General features: G+C 45.1%; 1 protein-coding gene across 2 annotated transcripts in view; it reads left to right on the top strand.

Annotated features, from left to right (window-relative positions):
• The window catches only part of TASOR2 (transcription activation suppressor family member 2), a 74356-nt gene that overhangs the window by 18014 nt on the left and 40201 nt on the right, over positions 1–16141 (top strand). For both annotated transcript variants that reach the window (XM_048500632.1, XM_048500631.1), the window contains 4 exons: positions 6891–6989; positions 10896–10999; positions 11115–11134; positions 14775–14874. In XM_048500632.1, the coding sequence (XP_048356589.1) occupies positions 10974–10999; positions 11115–11134; positions 14775–14874 (146 nt within the window). In that variant the 5' untranslated portion in view covers positions 6891–6989; positions 10896–10973. The remainder of the gene's footprint in view (positions 1–6890; positions 6990–10895; positions 11000–11114; positions 11135–14774; positions 14875–16141) is intronic.

Raw genomic sequence — 16141 nt, forward strand, 5'->3', positions numbered from 1 at the left:
TTTTCCACAGGAGGGTTCCGTTCCCCTTTGTTCCACGTTACTGCAGCCACGAGCATTTAGAAACTGTGCGTGCTAAAAACGTTTGTCTGTTTTTTATCAGATAATTCTGTAACGGGTGTTTCTGGCACACACAAAACGCATGGTTAAGGAGAGGAAACGGAAAGCCACGCTGCACGAATTGTCTGATCTGTGAACCGAAGGCCCCGGTTCCTCAGCAATTCATAATGATAATTCCAGTAATGCCTTGTGCACGGGGCTAGTCTTACAGATTCTCGAAAGGGCTGGAGCAACCACCATTAGGATATTTTTGGATATAGTTAAAAATACAGAGAGATAGTTAAAAATACAGCGGGACAAGCTTGCAGTTGACAAGATAAAAATACAAAACCAAGCGAACGATCAGAAGAAGTGCTTACCTTTAAGCCGAGTAAAACAGCTCTCTTGCTGCCTGAATTGTTTATCCCTGTAGTTTCTCTTTTGTGTGGTGCATGCGTAGATGCCGGATCAGAATACTTTCATTTTTGCTTCTGTTTCAGTAGGTTTCGTTTTCCCCTTCTCGGCCCTTGTTGAAGCCCTAACCGCATTGCCCTCTGCTGAAATGAATCAGCTACACAATGAAAACAGGAAGTTTCTGATTTGATGGGGTGCTGTGTGGTTTCTGGGCTGTATGGCTGTGTTCTAGCAGCATTCTTTCCTGACGTTTCACCTGCATCTGTGGCTGGCATCGTCAGAGGATCTGTGGCTGGCATCTTCAGTGGCTGGCATCTTCAGAGGATCTGTGGCTGGCATCTTCAGAGGATCTTCTGAAGATGCCAGCCACAGATGCAGGCGAAACATCAGGAGAGAATGCTGCTAGAACACGGCCACACAGCCCGGAAACCACACAGCACCCCAGTGATTCCGGCCGTGAAAGCCTTCGACAAAACATTTCCTGATTTAAATTTGCAGTCTGAATGGCAGAAGTGTGGTGAAGCTGAGAATTATGGTCAACCTCCCTTTCCGCGAAGAGATCGCACGCCGGGAGACATTTTCAGGAGTGAATGTTCTATCGGCGGCAGTTGGGGCAGTTAAGCTAAGCCCGCCGGCCGAGGAGGTTGGGAAAAAAAATCTCTCTCCATGTTGGGGTGTGTAGCTATGTCAGAACAGATTGTGTACCGTATTGCCGAAGGCTTTCACGGCCGGATTCAACTGGTGGTGGTGGGTTTTCCGGGCTGTGCGCTCCGTGGTCTGGTGGATCTTGTCCCCTCTGTGATACGCCTCTGAAGATGCCGGCCACAGATGCAGGTGAAACGTTGTTACCAACGGGGTAACGTGTTTAATAAGAGCTAGCTAATAAGCTTGAGCCAACAAGGAATAATTAAATAGTTTTTATTCCAAACCCACAGAGGGTCTTAGAATCAGAGGAGTCGCGCTGATTGTACAAATGTGACAGTTCTAATAGAGTAAAAACAGCTGATGCACCATAAATGTTGCAAAGCCAGATTCTGTCAATTCATGACGTTCCAATATTCTCATCATTGTTAATTCATGTTAATTCATTGTTAATTCATGTTAATTCATTCTCATCATTGTTAATTCAATTCATGACTTTCCAGTATTCTCTCATTGTTAATCATGGCGATACATTGTTAAATAGCATTCTTAAAATATGGTTTCTCACATGGCTTGACTCACACTTTGCTTTAATTCTGCTGACCAGTTCTCTTCTTACACCCACACTTTTTAGCTAGCTGCTAAGTGAAAGTATCTTTTCTTTGGAATGTGGGAAGAAACAATAGGGCTGTTTAGAAAGCCAAGTCCCTATGCTATATTTTTAAGCAAGAATTTTTAATACTAAAAATGTTTTCAAAAAGACTTGCTTAAATTACATACAAGTATACTTTAGCTGAATGTTTGAATGCTTTATTTCTATTTTCTAATTTCTGGATCTGTGCTTTTAGATATGCTCTAGTTCCGTGGATATGCTCTAGTTCCAATTGGCCATGCTGGCAGGGGCTGATGGGAATTGTAGTCCATAACATCTGGAGTGCCAAAGGTTCGCCACCACTGCTCTAGTTGAAGATATTATTTTCATGAGCTTTGACTTGCACAGAATCTTAAAAAGTATCTTTTTCTGGAATGCAGGAACATTGAATGCTTTCTCTTAACAAAGTCACTTTTTAATGATTCTGTGCAATGACTTTAAGCTGTATTTTTACCAGAATCTTTTTTCAGAGACCTTAATTAAGGCCGACATGATTTTTCCTCAGAAAACCTGAAACGTATTTCTCCTGCTTCGCAGCTTATGGTTGTCAGCACAGAGATGTAAAAGGCATTGACTGGCTTAATATAAAATAATTTCCCTGTTCTGCGCTTACAACGTTAGGAACAAGATCCACCTGACCACAGCCCCACAGCCCGGAAAATCCACCCCAACTCCTTGTTCCTAACGTTTCGTAAACAAAACTGGACATAACGTTTTATTTGAGACACACTGAAATTCTGGACAGTTTGGAAGGTTGCTGTGTCAGACTGCACAGGGAGGCCATTGAAATTCACAAACACCAAGCCAACTTCAACAAGGAAGAAGAGACTCTGAAAATTAGCAAAGCTTGGCTCCCAGTACTTAAAGAATGGACTGATAACCCCACCCGCAATACAATGCACTCAACCACACCTTTGCAGAGCAAGTTCCACCCAAACACTTACTGATTGGTTCCCCACCCTGGGACATGGACAATATATACCCCACTAAACTTTCCTTTCTCACTTAGACACAGTGTGAAACAGACGTCTCTCTGTGATACACCTCTGGAGATGCCAGCTACAGATGCAGGCGAAACGTTAGGAACAAGATCCACCAGACCACGGCCACGCAGCCCGAAAACCCGACACAACCAACTAACAACACTATTTGCCATCTATTTCCTGGCTTGTTAAATCTTAGGAGCTTCCAACATTCTCTTGGCGACAGCGGAGTTGGATCAAACCAAAACTCCCTCTAGTTTGGAAGCTAACCTGAAGGGTGCTTCTGGAAGGCTCACCAGCACAGCACTGTCAAAAGTCTCCTCTGATGTCCTTTTACCGCTGGTGTCCTTTTACCGCTGTGCTATAGAGAGTGTCTTAACCTACTGCATGTGTGTATGGTTCTCCAGTTGCCCACTGGCAGATAGGAAGGCGCTCCAAAGGGTGATCACTCCTGCACAGAGGATTATCGGCTGCCCTCTCCCCTCCTCGGAAGAACTCTATCATTCCCGAAGCCTAAAGAAAGCCCAAAATATTCGGAGAGACCCGTCTCATCCAGCACACTCTCTTTTTGAACTGTTACCATCCGGCAGACGATACAGGTCTATCAAAACTAGGACCAAGAGGCTTAGAGACAGCTTCTACTCTAGAGCTGTGGCTATGCTGGACTCCGCGGCTTCGTGTTGATGTGTTTGGGGCTGTGTAGGGATGGGTGGAGGAAGGGGAAAGTGAAGGTGGGGTATGAGTCTGGAATTGTGTGCATCGAGGAATGCTGCTGTAAATTTCGTTGTGCGTGCACAATGACAATAAAAATGCTTATGCTTATGATACTTTCCAACATTCAGTATTTTGGCCCCTTCCGCACATGCAGAATAATGCACTTTCTTTTTTTAATATAAATTTTTAATTGATATTTTGGATTGTTACAGATTTATATTATACATCTTTATGTTTCATCCTCCATATCCTTTTGCCCCCCTTTCCCCCCCTTCTTATTTTCTTCTTTAAATGTCCATTCTTTCTATTCTTCTTTTCCAGTTTTCTTCTGCGATTCCAATTTCGTTTAACCGGTCTTTGAATTCAGACCAGGTCCACTTCATATCCTTTTGTTTTTCTTGCCATATTTGGTTTCTTGACAGTATGTCCAAAATTTCTAATTGTATTTGTTCCCATATATATTCCAACCATTTCTGTATTGTCCAGATTCTTTTGTCCTTCCACCCTAATGCTACCGTGTTTCCCCGAAAATAATGTCAGGGAATCAAAATAAAGAGGTGTGCATCTTGTGCACAGATCATGAAGATCTAGATGACAGCACCTGTCAGCCAGAGTCAGTTGGCAAAAGCCTGGTGTAACTGAATCAAACCAGTCTGATCTGGTGCTGTGGCCTTCAATGTGATTGGGCAGTGTTTGTATAATAGTAGAGCACTATCTGTGCACATCAGCTGTTAGGGTTATATGTTTGCTGCGAAGCATGCTGCCGGATTGTTCTCTGATATTCACTTGTATATAGCTTGCACCTGTGAGTAAAATTCCTTCTTTGAAGTGAAGCTACTGTGTGGTGGAGTTATTTGTCTGCTGTGCCAAGCCGTCTTCAACTGCACTTATCTTGTCTGGTAACGCACCTTTCCGCTGAGAAAACGCACACTCTGTCAAATAAGACAGTGTCTTCTATTAATTTTTGCTCCCAAAGATGCGCTATGTCTTATTTTCAGGGGATGTCTTATTTTTCCGCTCCGCAGCTACATGATCTGGTGTTCTGTTCGACAGGCATGCTTCCAAACAAAAACTTGGCTACGTCTTACTTTCAGGGGATGCCTTATATTTTGCACTTCAGCAAAACCTCGACTACGTCTTATTTTCAGGGGATGTCTTATATTTGGGGAAACAGGGTATTACTGCATGGGCCGCTCTGATCATAAGGAGCAGCAGTGGCGTAGGAGGTTAAGAGCTCGTGTATCTAATCTGGAGGAACCGGGTTTGATTCTCCGCTCTGCCGCCTGAGCTGTGGAGGCTTATCTGGGGAATTCAGATTAGCCTGGGCACTCCCACACACGCCAGCTGGGTGACCTTGGGCTAGTCACAGCTTCTCGGAGCTCTCTCAGCCCCACCTACCTCACAGGGTGTTTGTTGTGAGGGGGGAAGGGCAAGGAGATTGTCAGCCCCTTTGAGTCTCCTACAGGAGAGAAAGGGGGGATATAAATCCAAACTCTTCTTCTTCTTCTTCTTCTTCTTTAAATAGCATTCTCTTTCTTTGTTCTATTATTGTATAATCCAATATGCCCATAAATAATAGATCTATGTTTATCTTTATTTTTACATTCACATATTTTTCCATATACATTGTAACATTTTCCCACAGGTGTTTTACCTCTGGACATTCTAACCACATATGGGTGTAAATTGCATTTTTATCCCCACAATGCCAACATTTCGGGCTGAGTCCACTTATCATATATGCTAACTGTTTCGGTGTTCTATACCATTTTAATATTAGTTTCTTCTCCAATTCCGCGTATTTCTCTATTTTTATCTTATTTATATTGTCTATTATTTGTTTTATAGAATCTATGTCTTTTACTCCATCTTGTTGCCATTTTTCCATTACAGCTCTTACCATAAATTCTTGATCTTCTATCATGCGTTTATATAAAACTCCTAACATTTTTCCTTTCCTTTCATCATATGTTTTTATACAATTTTTCATTATACAATCTCCTTCTATCCTGGAGGCTTTTATCTTTTCCCAAATTCCTCTTAGTACCAACCAGTTCTCGGTACCTCCTTTCTCCATAAGATGTGGAAACATTATTAAATCTCCTCTTTAATTATACAAATGTGCTACTTTTTGTAGTCCTTGTCTATGTAGAGTTTTTATTACTTGGCCTCCCTCCTTGCCGAACATGCTCCCTATTGGTGCCGTGTCCAAAATCCCTGGCATCCAATCCCCTTTCCATTACTCCCAAATCTCCGATATCACTTTTCGGGGGCCTATTAGTTTTTGTCTTTCTGTTTTTGAACAACTTGAGTATATTCCAAAGCTACCAATATTCAGATTTATCTCATTTTCAAATTTAATCCTTCTATCTTTTTTATCTATTTGGATTCCCATCAAACTTTTTATTTGAAATGCCTCATAATAGTCCTGTAGTTTTGGGATTCCCCAACCCATTAGATTTTTAGACATATAAACTATTCTGTTCATCACCCTTGGTTTCTTTTGATTAAAAACCCATAATTTTTTTTTATCCCATTCTTCAAACTGTTTCTTTTTAATCTCTAATGGTAAAGTACGAAATAGAAGAGTTTTGGCATTATACGCATTTTTAATGCCATAATTCTCCTAGAAATAGATAGATTCTTCCCTTGCCAATCCTTTAGTTGCTTTGTTATTTTTTCCATATTACTTCATAATTATATTTAAACATCTTCTCCTTTTTATTTGTTAACGTTATGCCTGAATAATGCACTTTCAATCCACTTTCACAATTGTTTGAAAGTGGATCTTGCTATTTTGCACAGACTTCTCTCTGTGATACCCCTCTGAAGATGCCAGCCACAGATGCAAGCAAAACGTTAGGAATAAGATCCACCAGACCACGGCCACACAGCCCGGAAAACCCACCACAACTAGTTGAATCCGGCCATGAAAGCCTTTGACAATACAGTGTTGTTAGTATATGACAGATATATTGGGGGGCGGGGTGTGTGTGTGTTCTGCAATACAGTGTCCGCATGCATCACCATGTTGAAAATATGAGCAAAACTTTCTGGTGTGTACCCCAGGTTGGGAATCACAGCTTTAGATCAATACTGCATCTACACCCCAATGTGGAATAGGAAAGAAGCGCCAAATCTGGGTGTCCTGATATACCAAGCTTTCCTTTTAAAAAATGCTGAATAAATTATGCTAAAAGACAAAAGTTATCCGTTCGTTTATTTAAATGCATAAAATGACCCAGGATGGCTCGTTCGGTTGCGATGACTTCGTTGGCATGATTTATTCCGATCGTACCATCCTGCTTTTCTCAGTGTTTTTTAAAAAACATTTTTTTAAAAACATGAGAACTCACCCAGCCACGTTTAAAATCTGTTGCTGTGTTAACAGAAATCTAGTGCTTTACATTTCTTTTCTGTGACTCTTGGTTGTTGCTTGCCTGTTTCAGGACGAGCGTTTCTCCGACCCAAAGGAAGCCGGTGGCAGTACCGAGATAGGACTTGAACGGACCGGTGCGGGCGCTTTCCTGATCCCTGGCAAAAGAAAGGTAAACATAGAACACATGCAGTCTTCAGTAGGCTTTTGCGACTCGGTTGGTTTCGATTTAAACCTGATGCTGTTACTGCCCAGCGGGGTTGGTGCCTAGGTTTGCAAATGCTGTCTTGGGAAATTCCTGAGGATTTAGGAGTGGAGTCTTAGGAGGGCCAGGTTTGGGAGGGTCTTAGTAGTCCATGAACATCTGGAGTGCCATAGATTAGCTACCTCCAGAGCATCCAGTTTACTCTAGGAAACTGCTCTCTGTGATCAGGGAAATTTGTTGACATTCTCCAGGCCCCACCTGGAGGTTGACATCTCTAGGAGCAGCCCAGTTTAAAGCCAGCATTTGTGCAATGGCGAAGACTCCCCACGGAAAGGCTTTTCCTTCGGGCAGCTTCGTTTTGAAATCAAGCCTCGCTCTGAGGAGCACTTTTAGTTTCATTTTGCTCTTGGGACTGGCTGTGGCTGGGATTTGGATCGTGGCTGTGAAACGCACTTTGTATCTCAGCACTGAGTTTGCATCCTGTCGCAATGCGATTTTTTTGACTGTGCAAGTACAGACCAAGGCCACATTCAGCAAACAACGTTAGGTAAACAAACGTGTCCGGCGTTTCCGGATTGAGATAAACCTCTGTTAACACTGGGCCGTTAACATCCCGAGAGAGCCTTCCTGATTGACTTGGACTGCCTGTCTCTTTTGTTCTTTTGAATAAACGTTCGTTGTAAGCATATGAACTTTGTGCAAAACTAACTTGTGTGTGTGTGCGTAAAATGCCGACTTACGCCGATCCCAGTAAGGGACCTTCAAGAGAAGCAGAAGTGGTTTGTCATTGCCTTCCTCTTCAGAGCCTTCCTTGGTGGTCTCTCTTCCAAGTCCTGACCCTGCTTAGCTTCTGAGTTCGAGTGACCCCAGTAAGGGACCTTCAAGACAAGGGAGAAGCAGAGGTGGTTTGTCATTGCCTTCCTCTTCAGAGCCTTCCTTGGTGGTCTCTCTTCCAAGTCCTGACCCTGCTTAGCTTCTGAGTTCTAGTGACCCCAGAAAGGGGCTTTCAAGGCACAGGTGGTTTGTGTTGCCTTCTTCTATAGAGTCTTCCTTGGTGGTCTCCCTTCCATGTCCTGACTCTTCTGTGCTCCCAAGATCTGATAAGATCAGGCTATACCATGCCACCTTCCCTCCATCAACTCTCTTACCATTTCGGGATTCATTAAATTACCCTTATACATAATTTCAAATAAGTATTATCCAGTGTTCCTTATAGTTCTTCCTATTTTTTATAAATATATATTCCATTGTTACTCACCAAGACATTATATCAGGTTCAGAACTTTCTTTTTTGCCACCTCCAGGATGAAATCGTTGATTCAGAAATCAGCAAACGCAGTCTGACCCTTCTTTTCCTTCTATCAAGCTCCTTTGATCTAAAGATCCTGAGCAGTAAATAGGGAGATTTCATTTCCTTAAGGAAAATGTGGCCGAGAGATACTTGGCCATTGGAAGTGTGATCCATGGATCTCCATTCACCAACCAATAGGGGGATGATATTATCTTTTTAATGATAAAATATAGCCTAGTTCAGTGATGGTGAACCTTTTCGAGACCGAGTGCCCAAACTGCAACCCAAAACCCACTTATTTATTGCAAAGTGCCAACATGGCAATTTAACCTGAATACTGAGGTTTTAGTTTAGAAAAACCAGTTGGTTCCGAAGTGTACGTTACTTGGGAGTAAGCTTGGTGAAGCAACCATGCAACGCTTTGAACAGGTGAATCACGACCCTAGGAGGGTTTACTCAGAAGCAACCCCCATTGCCAGGTAAATGATTGTGCTTTAGTTCTTCTCATGAAAATCAGTGGGGGTTTAACAACGCTTAACGGGGTTACCTACACTGCCTCCCCAAAACTAGGTCTTAGGTTTAATGCTAATAATCGAGCCCCGCGGCCCAGGCCAGCCTAGATGTGTGTGTGTGTGGGTGGGGGTTGACTCTGTTTGTGCGTGCCCACAGAGAGGGCTCTGAGTGCCACCTCTGGCACCCATGCCATAGGTTCGCCACCACTGGCCTAGTTAAAATAGGGGCAATCCATAAATCACAGTAAGAATTATGAGGGAATTCCCAAAATCCTGTGGGATAGAGATATAAGACTGCCAAAAGTGAAGCATTTAAACGTGCAAGAATGAATACTGTACAATACTGAGGGACTGTTAGGTTTCTAATATAAGCTGAGATATTTAAAGGTGGCCTTCACATACACGCTATGTGAACACGCTATGTTCACATGTACTTACAAGTAACATTTATTCAAAAGAACAAAAAAAGACAGGCATTTAAAGGTAACCTTCACATACACGCTACAGGGGTCAGTGCTATCAGTCACAGACCAGGAAAGGGATTTGGACGTCTTAGTTGATAGTTCCATGGGAATGCCAACTCAGTGCATGGCAGCTGTGAAAAAGGCAAGCTCTATGCTGGGGATCATTAGGAAAGGAGTTGATCATAAAACTGCAAGGATTGTCATGCCCTTATATAAAGCCGTGGTGCGACCGCACTTGGAGTCCTGTGTTCAGTTCTGGTCGCCACATCTCAAAAAGGATATCGAAGAGATAGAAAAAGTGCAGAGAAGGGCAACGAGGATGATTGAGGGACTGGAGCACCTTCCTTATGAGGAGAGGCTGCAGCGTTTGGGATTCTCTAGTTTGGAGAGGAGACGTCTGAGTGGGGATATGACTGAAGTCTATAAAATTATGCATGGGGCAGAAAATGTTGACAGAGAGAAATTTTTCTCTCTATATTGTTGAAGGCTTTCACGCGGAATCACTGGGGTGCTGTGTGGTTTCCGGGCTGTATGACACGGCCATACAGCCCGGAAACCACACAGCACCCCATTTTTCTATTTTTCTCACAATGCTAGGACCAGAGGGCATACATTGAAAATGCTGGGGGGGGGGGGGGGGCGGGGGATAAGGACTAATAAAAGGAAACACTTCTTCACGCAACATGTGATTGATGTTTGGAATATGCTGCCACAGGAGGTGGTGATGGCCACTAACCTGGACAGCTTTAAAAAGGGCTTGGACAGATTTGTGGAGGAGAAGTCGATCTCTGGCTACCAATCTTGATCCTCTTTGATCTGAGATTGCAAAGGCCTCAGCAGACCAGGTGCTCGGGAGCAACAGCCGCAGAAGGCCATTACGTTCACCTCCTGCACGTGAGCTCCCAAAGGCACCTGGTGGGCCACTGCGAGTAGCAGAGAGCTGGACTAGATGGACTCTGGTCCGATCCAGCAGGCTTCTTCTTGTGTTCTTATGTTCTTTTTTCCGACTAAGTTGGTTCCAATTCCAGGAGGCAATATCTCGGGAAGGCCTTGACCTCTATTCCCAGTTGTTGTTCCTCCAGAGGAACTGACTGGCCACTGTGTGAAGCAGGATGCTGGACTAGATGGGCCCTCCCTGGTCTGACCCTACATGGCATTTCTGAGATTCCCATCAGGGGACGGCCTTAACTAAGACACCCAAGCCAATAAAAATGGATTCCCTAAACCATCGGTGTCAAACTCGCGGCCCTCCAGATGTTATGGACTACAGTTCCCATCATCCCCTGCCAGCATCATGCTGGCAGGGGATGATGGGAACTGTGGTCCATAACATCTGGGGGGCCGCGAGTTTGACACCTGTGCCCTAAACTAAAGAGTTGAGGCTCCAGGCAAATTTTTTTTGCGTAGAAGATATTCTATAGCCCAGAGATATGATCATCAGTATGCCCTGTCACCATTCAGGTTTTGTTAGCAACTTAATCATTTCCTGTTTCGATCAGGCTGTCCTTTAGATTATTGAGACGGCCTTTGCAAACCACTCGCAAAGTAGGATATAAGCATTCCGGTAAACGAATACGATAAATGTGTCCCCGTTTTGTTCTTCCAGAATTTGTATGAACTCGTGGAGTTGGTGACAGTCCGCCCTTATGTAACTTTCACCCGTCGGGACTGCAAGCCGGCAAGAATGTCGCCATTAACCCGCAAGAGCTTGTAAGCCGCTTTAATACTATTCTACGGAAGAGAAGTCATTTCTGCTCGTATTGCGTTGCTCTGTTTTTAACCTGCTTTTTTCTCTGTTCCCCTTCCCCCTTTTTTCTTTCTGTAGAGCCGAAAGTAAGGTTGCAGGTGAGGAGACCCTTTGCTCAGTTGGTATACATTTTTAAAAACTTTTTAAAAACAAAAGTGTCCGGGCGCGGGCGGAGCGATAGTAGCCGTCCCCGCGCCCAGACTGAAGCCGGTGATCCTGAGGCCGGCTGGGCAGGGGGGCTTCGACCGGGCGTGGAACTGCTACCGGGTTTCGACGCAAGAATGCTTCGAAGATATGAAGCTCCAGTTCGCCACTCGTATAGCACAGCTGAGCCCGATCGGCTCGGCATGGACGCGCTGCAGCTGGGCAGGGGGAGGGTTTTGAGTCTGGGAAGGGGATTTAAGGGAGAGCAAAGGGAAGCTCAGGACTGCCGCTGCAGCAGGGTGACGGGAGGTGTGGAGTGGTGGAAGGGCCAGACAGCCTCGTGGAGGAGGGTGCGTTAGAGGGTGTGCCAGAGCCACCTCCCGTCAGGCAGCAGTCGCTCGTCCAGTGAGGCAACTGTGTGGCGCTGTCAGCTGTCTTAGCCAACCCCGCCGTTAGTGAGGCAACGCGGGCGGGCGGGCCTGGCATGCAGGGGTTTAGGGAAGAGACAGCTGGAGAAGCCAGAGGGAGCAGCCTTCAACACCAGGCGCCCTATGGGCTAAATTGTTTCTTGGCCCCTCGGGCCAATTGGAAAAGAACATCTCTGGGGAGGACAACCCCCAGGACAGGGAGGGAGGGAAGGTTCCATGACGCCTAAGCGGCCCCGCGAGGGAGGAAGCCACAAAAGTATTCCGTTTTTCACCGTGATAACTGTTGAAGCAGCGGGTTTACTCGGAGTCGACCACCTTGCAGGACGCAATGTAGGCAAGAACTGACCGACACACAGTCACCGGTGCAGTTCTATTTATTGCTATCTACTGACAAAGTGCTTCGCCAGACCACAGGTGATTTCAGGCACGCATCACTCTGCTGTCTGTGCTAACTATATACAAATCTGGTACCAATCAGGTGCCCTCACCGTATCAGGTTTGCACACGGTACAAGCTGTGCACTCGGTCCTAATCGGCACACGGCACCTGTTAGAAGGAGGGTCCAGCTGTCATTTAGATTTTGCTCATCTAAACATTCACGCGTGTTCTGACACCCCTTCCAAAATCGGTATGACAGTATGTACGTTATTTACAACATTGACAGACACCACATTTAGCTGTTCACACAGCTGTTCTAAGATACCACTGTTGTTTTAATTAGATGTATGTTTTTAGCTGATGTTTTATCTGTACACCGCCCTGAGCCCTTCGGGGATAGGGTGGTATACTAAATTTAAAATAATAATAATAATAATAATAATAATAATAATAATAATAATAATAATAATAATAATAATAATAATAATAATAATAATAATAATAATGAAGAAGCAAAAATACTCTGGGACTTTAGAATACAGACAGACAGACACCTGGCACACAACACCCCAGACATAACAGTGGTAGAGAAAAAACATGTTTGGATCATAGATGTTGCTGTGCCAGTTGACAGCAGGGTAGAGGACAAAGAGCTGGAAAAGATCACAAAATACAAGGACCTACAAATTGAAGTTGAATGATTGTGGCAAAAAAGAACAACAGTAATCCCACTAGTAGTCGGTGCTCTAAGAGGAATCCCAAGAAATCTTGAAAAACATCTGGAAAGCCTAAAAGGAAACACTTCTTCACGCAGCGTGTGGTTGGTGTTTGGAATATGCTGCCACAGGAGGTGGTGATGGCCACTAACCTGGATAGCTTTAAAAGGGACTTGGACAGATTTATGGAGGAGAAGTCGATCTCTGGCTACCAATCTTGATCCTCCTTGGTCTGAGATCACATATTCTACGCAAATACCTCTAATATCCTAGGTCCTTGGGAAGGACTCGATATTCAGAGATGAATTCCAGACACTTGTGCTGTGTTATGTGTATAACAACAACAACAACAATAACAACAATAATAATAGATCATATTTTTCTTTCGACGTAGGTTTTGTTAATGCATCAGCCACATTTAGTTTTGAATCCGCATATTTCAGTTTGATGAACCCACTCTGTGCCAGTTCACGTACACGTTCATATTTGACACCTATATATTTCGTTCTGGCTTTTTGGTTCTCAGTTTCAGCTAAATGGATGGCTCTACGAGTCTTCTAATAGCGGAATTGGTTGTTGAAGAATAACACGTTTATGTAAAGAGTGTAGAACAGACATGTCCCGCTCCGGTGCTTCAGATGTTCGTGGACTGCTGGTGGGAATTGTAGTCCACAGACATCCGAAGCGCCAGAATTGGACATCCTTGGTATAGAAGCAGTAAGGAGAACCCCCTCTGTGATCAAGGCCCCCACCAGACATGGAAGGATCAATGAGAGGGAGGAGACAATGGGATCACCAGGGTTTTAGAGCCAGACACAGGGTGACTCTCTTGCAGAAAGACCCAATCTCAAAATGGCTGCCGAAAGAGGGAGAGCCCAACCACAGAATGTCAGGGAGTGCATAAATCTAATGCTAACTCCTAGAACAGTGGTGGCGAACCTTTGGCACTCCAGATGTTATGGACTACAATTCCCATCAGCCCTTGCCAGCATGACCAATTGGCCATGCTGGCAGGGGCTTATGGGAATTGTAGTCCATAACATCTGGAGTGCCAAAGGTTCGCCACCACGGTCCTAGAAGCTCACTTTCTAAAAACACCGAGTGGGCTCCAAATAGACCCAGTCCTGGGTATCCACTGTGGGAGTTTCTCTAAAGAAGAAGAGTAGAAGAGTTGGATTTATATCCTCCCTTTCTCTCCTGTAGGAGACTCAAACTCCTTACCCTTCCCCCCTCGCAACAAACACCCATGAGGTGGGTGGAGCTGAGAGAGCTCAGAAGAGCTGTGACTAGCCCAAGGTCACCCAGCTGGAGTGTGTGGGAGTGCCCAGGCTAATCTGAATTCCCCAGATAAACCTCCACAGCTCAAGCGGAAGAACGGGGAATCAAACCCGGTTCCTCCAGATTAGAGTGCACCTGCTCTTAGCCACTATGCTGCTGCTGCTCCTTGGTTGGTGGGGCTGTCAGAAGGGCCTCTCTGTGCAGTCTTGTTTAAAAATTACAATAGAACAAGAAGAGTTTGGATTTATATCCCCCCTTTCTCTCCTGCAAGAGACTCAAAGGGGCTTACAATCTCCTTGCCCTTCCCCCCTCACAACAAACACCCTGTGAGGTAGGTGGGGCTGAGAGAGCTCCGAGAAGCTGTGACTAGCCCAAGGGCACCCAGCTGGCGTGTGTGGGAGTGCCCAGGCTAATCTGAATTCCCCAGATAAGCCTCCACAGCTCAGGCAGCAGAGCTGGGAATCAAACCCGGTTCCTCCAGATTAGATACACGAGCTCTTAACCTCCTACGCCACTGCTGCTCCTAAAACACCAGCCGTTAAAACACAAGCCATTAAAACAAGTCATTGGACATAAGCAGCATAAAAACTGCCCATAAAACAGAAGCAAACCATCAACACAGCAGATAAGATTTATTAAAAAAACCTCCTCTTCACCCTCAAAGAGGAAATCAACTGGGCGCTGATAAGTCCTTCCCTTCCGTCTGAGACCAGAGCGGCCCACAGCTCGCTCTTCCTGACGTGTTTCTGTATCTCTGTGTGATTTTGTCTCCAATGGTGCGTCAAACGTCGTAGCCCTGTACCGCGCCTGGAAAGGACAGCTCTTCATTCAGGACCAGCGGTTGTGTGACTTGGCCTTCCTCTTGCCATTTAGCGGCACCATCCCCGCACAGTTGTGAGTATAAGAGTTTGTTTCTGTTTCCTCTGTGGTCCATAGAGAACAACTATACAACTATACATCCCCGCAAGATAGAAGAAGAAGAAGAGTTTGGATTTATATCCCCCCTTTCTCTCCTGCAGGAGACTCAAAGGGGCTTACAATCTCCTTGCCCTTCCCCCCTCACAACAAACACCCTGTGAGGTAGGTGGGGCTGAGAGAGCTCCGAAAAGCTGTGACTAGCCCAAGGTCACCCAGCTGGCGTGTGTGGGAGTGTACAGGCTAATCTGAATTCCCCAGATAAGCCTCCACAGCTCAGGTGGCAGAGTGGAGAATCAAACCTGGTTCCTCCAGATTAGATACACGAGCTCTTAACCTCCTATGCCACTGCTGCTCCTCTGCTCCTACGCCTCCTCTGCTCCTACGCCACTGAAAGAAAATTGGCTTGCCTGTTGAGAATGTGCCAAAAGAGAGCTACATAGAATCGAAGAGTTGGAATCATAGAATCATAGAGACTCCACCTGAACTTTAGGAAGAACTTCCTGACAATCAGGGCTGTTCGACAGTGGAATTCACTGCCTCGGAGTGTGGTGGAGTCTCCTCCTTTGGAGGTTTTTAAAGAGAGGCTGGATGAAAAATATGTCAGGAGTGCTTTGATTGTGACTTCCTGCATGAGAGTGGGTTGGACTTGATGGCCCTTTTAGTCTCTTCCAACTCTATGATTCATCCCAATGCCCTGTCCAACTCCCAATATTTTAGGACGGGGAAAGGGGGTAGGCACTGGAAACCCCACGAGGCGAAAAAGGTTTAAAATTGAAAATTTTTTGAAAGAGGTTTGAAAACAGGAAAGAAAAGTTTGGGCAAGATGGAGGCAGGTAAAGGGGCCAGGCGGACCTTCCTGAGGAGATCGTTCCACGATCATGGGGCCCCCACTGAAAAGACCACGTCTCTCGTACCCATCAGACGAGCTTTAATTGGTGGGACAGGCAGGAGGGCTTCTCCCCGAGATCGTAATTCCTGGGTATTTCCTAAATTCCTCAGACTCCTTGTGAGCCACCCAGGAACCAAAGGTAGCAGCGTTCTAAGCCACCCTCCTGATAGACATAAGTCTTAATAAAGTAGCTTTGGATTGGCTAGTCTGCGAAGAGACATAGCTGCCTGCTCCCTCAGATATGATCCAAACCACCAAGTAGTCATGAATTCCGCCTCTTGTTTCAGTGTAGTTCCAGCAGTGGTGGGATCCAAAAATTTTAGTAGCAGGTTCCCATGGTGGTGAGATTCAAAC

Source organism: Sphaerodactylus townsendi, linkage group LG06 (assembly GCF_021028975.2).
Source record: "Sphaerodactylus townsendi isolate TG3544 linkage group LG06, MPM_Stown_v2.3, whole genome shotgun sequence".
NCBI classification, from domain to species: Eukaryota; Metazoa; Chordata; class Lepidosauria; order Squamata; family Sphaerodactylidae; genus Sphaerodactylus; species Sphaerodactylus townsendi.